The 7,732-nt window shown below is 41.3% G+C and overlaps 1 protein-coding gene across 1 annotated transcript; it reads left to right on the forward strand.

The window, feature by feature from the left end:
• Positions 1-548: 548 nt before the first annotated feature.
• On the forward strand, positions 549-7,732 carry LOC133823798 (uncharacterized). Its single transcript, XM_062256648.1, has 6 exons — positions 549-552; positions 595-820; positions 5,048-6,354; positions 6,482-6,828; positions 6,900-6,988; positions 7,726-7,732. The coding sequence occupies exons 1-6, from the start codon at positions 549-551 to the stop codon at positions 7,730-7,732; spliced, it is 1,980 nt and encodes a 659-aa protein (XP_062112632.1).

Raw genomic sequence — 7,732 nt, forward strand, 5'->3', positions numbered from 1 at the left:
TATTTAATTATATGAACAAATATTGACAAACAAACTTGCAAACAAACTTAAAACGAAGCATTAAAATTAACTCAGGCATTTCAACGAACAGCTTGTGGTCACAATAAAATGAACAATCGAATATTACATACATATATATCCATATATGTTATGTAACAATATCATTATGTATATATATGTTCATATCAATTGGTTATTCTCTCAACTGAAGATGGAAATGGACCTATCAATTCGTTGTTGCTCAAACTTCAAATACTCAGATAAACTAATGAGTCAAACCAACTTGGAAATGTTCCATTTAAGAAATTGTTGTCCATTATAAAAGTTTGAAGCTTCACCATTTCTTAGATTTTAGGTGGAACTAAACCAAAGAAAAAAAATTAAACATATTCAAGGAGGCAAAGAACTTTCAGACTATTAAGCCTTAACAGGCTGGTAAAGAAAGAATCAATTGAAAATCTCTGTGACAAAGTTTGATTTGGAATAGCAAACCCATTTAAATCACTAACCTTAATTGACTTATCTATGATCTTTCCATACTAAAAAAAATGGGTTAGAGACAAATATGAGCCTTGACCCGACTTTCTACTGCAGAAGTGAAGCTCAACATCAACGTTGATGATGGAGGACCAAGTGATGTGTGTGGCGGCGATCTGGCTTCTCCAAAGTCAGGTGGTGGTGATGGTTGCTGTAGAGAAAATAAGAGAGAGAGTTTGCGTGGGTTGCGGGGTTCTTGGGTCTCCAAAGTGCAGCGGCCATGGGTGGTTGCCGACGAGAAAGATGAACTGGTTTTGGCAAGGAAAGTGAAAGACGAAGAGAAGTAGAAAATGGGTCTTGTTTTGGCAAGGAGGCTGGAGGAAGGAGAAGTCGTATAAATGGATTAAAAAATTAATGTTAACCCAAAAATTAGAAAAAACAAAATACAAAAGTGGGAAACAAAAAAAACTACCGTAAAAATGTAAAAAAAGTTTAAAATACTGTATATACGGTAATTTCCCTAACTTTTTTTGTATACCATGTGTTAAAAAAAAACTTTATAGTGTGGGATAAAATGATAAATTTCTTTTTATATATATATATATGTGCAAATTCTAGAATAAAATTGTGTGTTATTCTATCATGTAGAACCTTCTCTATTTTCTACATGTGGATAAATTATAACCTAATTTTTTTATTTGATGATATACAATATAATTACGGTTGACATCGTACGAATTTTTAAGAAATTATGAATAATTTATTCTACCGAAATTAGAGTTCAAACAGTCAGTTGCACACTTGTCTATTTTTTTTATACACGTGTAAAACTGAATTTTGTTCGTATAAAAAAATTGAAGTTATAATTTTTTCAAGTTTCAACAAAAAAACTGACTATATAATTTAGGGTTTATATTTTTTTAGACCCTGTGTTTTATCTCATTACCTGTTTGGACCCTGTGTTTTGATAAATTATTTTTTGGACCCTGTGTTTTGTAAAATAGTTCAAATAAGCCCCTAAACTTGATTTTGATGAACAAAAAATTGAATATAACAACACAGTTCTTAGGTAGAATGACTGTATTTTTGTTCTGAGTTGTTAGTTTGATGAATTATTTGTGATTTTAGTTCAAATTTTTTTGATCGAAATCAGGTTTAGGGGTCTATTTGAATTATTTTAGAAAACACATGGTCCAAAAAATAATTTGTCAAAACACAGAGTTCAAACAGGTAATGAGACAAAACACATGGTCCAAAAAGGTATAAACTCTATAATTTATATGTGTTGACTGTGAATTTAGCCAACGACGTGAGAACGTCAACTACGACAACCTTCAAGAGAATTATAAACGACCACAGACAGTTTTTTATGAACGAAAGTAAATAACACGAGGTTTTTATAGTGGTTCAGCCCCGATGATCGGTAATAGCCTAATCCACTTAGAGATTTTATTACTGTATTCGCACTCAAGATCAGATGAACCGTGTCAACTGAGTTTCTTCAGTGTGAAATATTCTAGAACACAAAAATGGGTTTATCTCAACACACTTTCTCTCTCTAGAATACAGATTCACTCTTTATTTCTTCCAAAAAAAAAGAAAAGTCCTTTTACGATCGTCCCAAGTCCCTATTTATAGACCTGGGTTCTCAACTGACATCCCCTTTTTATAGGGATATTCTATTATTTACCTAACAGTTATATTACAAAATAAACGTTCAAAATATAACTGATCCCTAATTTCGAGTGAGGATTGAGTGATTCCCGGATGCTTGGACCGATTCTCACTGAAGTAGTTTTGGGCAGTTTGACATAGCTTCTCATGCATGTTGGCTATTCTTCAAGCTTTACGTAGGTCAAAGGTGGCATACGCATGGCTATCCTTGGACCAAAGGCCAACTACACTCGAGGTATACTCCCCCATTGTGTCCGATCGGACACAATGGTTGTCTTCTTTGGCTTAAGGTGGTTCAAACCACCTTATTTGACTCCTTCAATCAAGGTCCAATATGACCTTATACTTTGCTCCTCGGACCAACATGGTCCGAGCCATCTTCTTCCTAGCATATCCTCGGACCAACTTGGTCCAAACGCTCCTGCAGGTATCTTGCGCGATCGGGGGAGGTCATGTGCGATCGGGGGAGGTCTTATGCGATCGGGCATAATGCCCCTTGGACCTAAATGGCCCAAGCTTCCTTCGCCTAACCAAATGCTCGATCGGGCATTAGGCTTCTCTCCTCGGACCAAGGTGGTCCGATCCACCATCTATTCCTCCTTGGACCTGAATGGTCGAAGGTACCTCCTATGAGTATGCTCGATCGGCCACAATGTGGCTTTCCCCTTTTGAGTAAAACTTGAGCCTTATTCTTTTTGAACTTATTCGAGCCAAGCTTAACAAGAGGTCCCCTAAGCTTAGGTCCGATCGGACCTACTGTTTTTATATTTTGAACCAAAATTCATACCTCCCTTTCACTTTCTTGGTCTTGGCACCAATTTAATTATATGGGTCTTCAAACTGAGGTCTGAGCCAAGCAACCCCCAGTCTAAATACTCTCTTCGATTGGGCGTATTTGGCTTGACCCTCTGTCCCATTCCTTAACTAATGCATTAGGCCATTACTAAGCCAGATCACCCTACTAACTCATGCCACGTGTCCATTTCACCGCCACGTCATTCTTTTCAAATTTTTGGGATAACATTTGCCCCCCAAGTTTATTATATGATTTATTCACGTAATAAACTTTTTCTTCAGCTGACGCCATTATGAAAAATAATAACTGTTCATCTTCATACAGCAGCAGACCCACGATCACTACAAAAATCCACCCATGATCGTGGGGAGAAAAATTGTCCCAGAATATCAAAGGTCCAAAAGAAAATGAAAAACCCACTTTTTTCCCTTCAAATATCCCCGCTTTACGTTCCCTTCTTCACACATACAAAAAAAAAAAAAAATATTCTAAAAACCCTTCATCTTCTCCCTTGGCCGAAACCCTCTCAAGGACTCCCTCCTCTTGCCGACTTTACAATCTTCAAGGGGAGCTCCTCATCTTCAAGCATCCTCCAAGCAAAATCAAAGCTCTCCAACCTTGGGTAAGTCTTCTTCTCCATGCCTCTTAGATTGCTACATTTTCTTTTCTAAAAAAAAATGCCATGGCCGAATATGCTTGTCCCTTGGGTGTTCTTGAAGTTCTTGAATATGTCTTGTTCAGTGTGTTTGCTTGTTGTCTTGATGAGGTTTGTGGCATGGGTAACCCGAATTTCCCCTTAAGCTTTTAGGAATTTCAAGACTTTTTTGGTACTTTGACATAAACATGAATATGGGTTTTGAGGGTTTTGATAGTGTAATGGGTTTTTAAGAACATGAAGAAAACCTTTCATTTGCATGTTTTGATCTTGTTTTTTGTTTATGTGGATGATGGAAAGTGTTTAGATTAGGGATTTTTAGGGCTTTGCCCATTTGGTTTGGATTCGGGGTAGGCAAAGTATGCCATTTAGGGACCATTTTGTATATGGTTTTTGCCCAGAATTTCTGGGCATAAGCGTGTGGTCCGATCGGACCACACTTTGTCCTTATGGTGAACCCATGTTCGATCGGGGATAATGAACCATGGTTTAAGCTTGAGGCGTGTATCTCTTCTGAACGAGGTGAGACAACCACATCCGATCGGGTCTTGAAAAGTTTCAGATAAGTGTGTGGTCCGATCGGACCACACGCTCCTTTGCTTCTAAGTGCCCAAGTCTTTAACAGCCAATTTTGAACCTCCCTAGACACCCATGCCCGATCGAACCTGACTTGTTGCTGCTGGTGGCTAGGAGTTTTGGAGGCACGAGGCACACCAGGCGGATTCTCAGATCCTGGGTGCGCATCTTCTCCTCGGGCACACTACGCCCGATCGGACGTCCTAGGGACTTCGCGTGAGGCTCGTGCGGTGGTGAGGCAGGACGTCTCCTGGCCAGACTGTGTCTGATCGGACCAGTTTTATTTTGTTCTGAGCGTGTGTGGATATATGGTTCCTCCCATCTGCTCTGAACACCCCTTTGGTACTGAGTATCCAACACATTTTGGCAGTCGATCGACTGCAATATGCCAAGTTATCCCCTAGAGTAAGCACACGGTCCGATCAGACCATTTTCAATTTTCCTTGGTTTATACACCTTTGTGGTCATGTCCACTTAGTGCCTCTAGGCATCCGATCGGAGGTATAAAACCATTCCTTTGAGCCTAAAATGTGTCCGATCGGACCACACCTAACTCTTTAGACCTTGGTCCTTTTCCTTCCAAATGTATAACCATCCTCTGTATGTTACTACACACATAAAGAACTTAGCCTTATAGGAAAACTCCAAAAATGCCTCCTTCTATAAGCTTTAATAAGTTCAATACTTTAAGTACTTTTAGGCACTTTTGAGCATTAAAATTATATTTTCCATATGTGTTATATTTTTATAACTTGGACAAAATTTTCCTAAGTATATAAATAATTCTTATTTTTGATGAATTTTTTCTGTATGGTTACTCACCTCCCCATTTTTTATTCATTTTTGTAGATGAATCGCTCTGACTATAGGGGAGGTGACAATCATACGGACTCCGAATCATCCGCCCCGCAAACAATCGAGACTCCTTTGAATAGCGATTCCTCACCAGGCTCGTCTACTGGTTACTCTCCAGAGGATCGTCTTCGCCGCTTCAAGCAGATCCTCCCTCGCTCAGCCTTATATCTTCTTCACGAGGAACAATTTCTTCGACAGGCTTCTCAGTCGACGATGAGGGTGAAGCAATCTAACAGGCTCCCTCAGGAAAACGATCCGCAGGTTGCCCGCAGAGCAGTACAGAAGGTGGTAAAGCGCAATCAAACCTGCACTACCACAGTTTCAAGAAAGCCTTCTCTGAAATTTGCTACTGCGATCCTGGATTTGGCTGTTCAGAAGCCACGTGATGAGGGAGAAGAAGAACCCTCCTGGTTCGTTGCCGAAGCCTCAAAACTTAATCCCGTTCTATTCCAGAAACACATTGAAGCTTTAGGCTTGAGTGGGGCAAACATGACGTGTCCGGGCTCGCATCAAAGAGCCAATAGGCCCGGTGGAAGGTACTGTGCCTGGTCCAGGTACCATGTACAAGCTGGAGCAACACTCCCGCTGCACATCTATTTCCGGTCCGTAGCAGACTACTTCAACATCTCCCCATTTCAGATCACGCCGAATGGGATACAGGCACTCTCCGCGCTGTATATTCTTTATTTTCTGAATGGTTGGGACGAGCCCACCCCTCATGAGGTGCATTACCTGTTTGATCTTCGGACCAACCCTTCTCACAACAACTCAGGCTTCTTCCATTTCTATCACAGGCATAGGGGGGTTACATATCTCAATGGCATCTCCCATAAGTCAAACGCCGGGAAATATCATAAGGAATACTTCCTCACATTGGATATTGAGGCCAACAACTTGGCTTTTACGCGCTCGGGTCCGTTTGAGCGACCATTGCCTACTGAAGGGATGTTTAGGCGGGCCAAGAAATTGGCTAACATGAGTCTTAAAGAGAAGGATGTAAAAAAGTTGGTCACGCTGGACCTTCTTCAGATGGTGAGTCTGGTGCCATGTGAGCAGGATCTGGTGGTGGAAAGTACCACCGGGGAGAACGACACGCCTGGTCAGTCTACCGAGGGCACAGAGCAAATGACTGATCGGCATTCTCCTGGGCCTTCTCCGCTTTCCCGTAGACCTGGCGACTTAGTCATTAGAGAGCCTGATCCTCAGCGTAGATCTACTATTCCCGCTCAACCTGGGAAAGGAAAAGCTATCCAGGTTGAAGGGGAACTTAGCTCATCCTCGGACGACGAGGATGAGTTCCTTGATCAGATCTTCAACGCAGGTAACACATGCTTAGTGAAAATAGGCATATTTTTTATAATTGGTAATTAGAGAGTATCACAATTGTAGTATACACTTGCATATGTTTCATTATTTCTCTAACAATCTTGTCTTTTCATCCTTGGCAGATTCAGACATGTTCAGAGATTGCGTTGCTTCAAAGAGGAAAACTGGTGATGGAAGTGGCTCTATGCCTCCACAGAAGATTCAGAAGGTAGTACCGCCAAGTCAAGGGAGGCAACCTGGGGGACCGACTACACTTCCGCCATTGACCCCCTCTTCCCTTCCTCCTTCTGCGAGCCTAACTCCTACTCACCAGGGTAGTTCGAGTGAGCTTTTTCGTGCTGTTAGTGACCTGGGCAAGGGGCTTCTTGAGGATATTGGCCGTGATGCATCGACGCTTCAAAGCCTAGACTCCTACCCTCGACTTAGTGTCGAAGTTGTCTTGAAGAGAGGACTCGCTCAATTGATGAAGGTAAGCATTTTTCCTCGGGATACTTTGTTATTAGTATTTTTACTTGTATTAACTTTTTGTCTTCCATGCAGTCACTTGTCACCATTGGTCATGCTCAGCTTCGAGCCGTAGACTACAAGGAGCTGATCAAGGTGCAGGACGATCAACTGGTGGAGGCCAGGTCCAAGCTGGAGCAAGCAGAGAGAACTATAGCTGAACGGGACGAGTCTCTCAAAAAGCAGGCTCAAAACAATGCTTCCTTGACAACTCAATTGGAGAAGCAATCCCTTAATATTAAAGAGTTAGTTCGAGACAATGAGAGGTTGATTAGCGAGAACGAAGAGCTGAAGCAAGAAAAAGAGCTTGACTTGATCCGCTTTGAGGAGGCCAGTTTTGACTGCTTCTATAAGGTCTGGAAGCTGAACAAGCCTCTTAATCTTGATTGTTTCCCCAAGGAGGCCCAAGCAGAGGATCTTGCCAGATGTGAAGCAAGAGCCGCTGAAGAAGCTGCCAATCCTCCTGCACTCGCCCCAACCTGCTCTGCTATATCATTTCGAGCGAGAGGAGCAGCTGATGCAGAGGAGGGAGTCGATCAACCTTCTAGAGGAGCTCGCCTGTGACTCCCTCTCACAGTTCATCACAGTCTACTTTACTTTGTATTTTGTTGCTCGAACTAGTGAGCTATTTTGACATTTAGCACTTCACTCTTTCCTTGCTGACAATTTCAAACTTCTAAGTTTTTATTGTGCATAGCAAAGTTTTTGGATGCCTTTAATTTCACATGAGAATTTAGTTTTTTAACTTAGAAATTTTTACCATTCCATAAGTTCACACCAAATATACTTCCTCATGCTCTTATTGCTCTAACTTTTTATGAGCGTAAATGTCTTGTTACACGAATATCCGTTTTTAACTCAGAATTTGA

This window comes from Humulus lupulus, chromosome 3, assembly GCF_963169125.1.
Source record: "Humulus lupulus chromosome 3, drHumLupu1.1, whole genome shotgun sequence".
Lineage (NCBI taxonomy): Eukaryota > Viridiplantae > Streptophyta > Magnoliopsida > Rosales > Cannabaceae > Humulus > Humulus lupulus.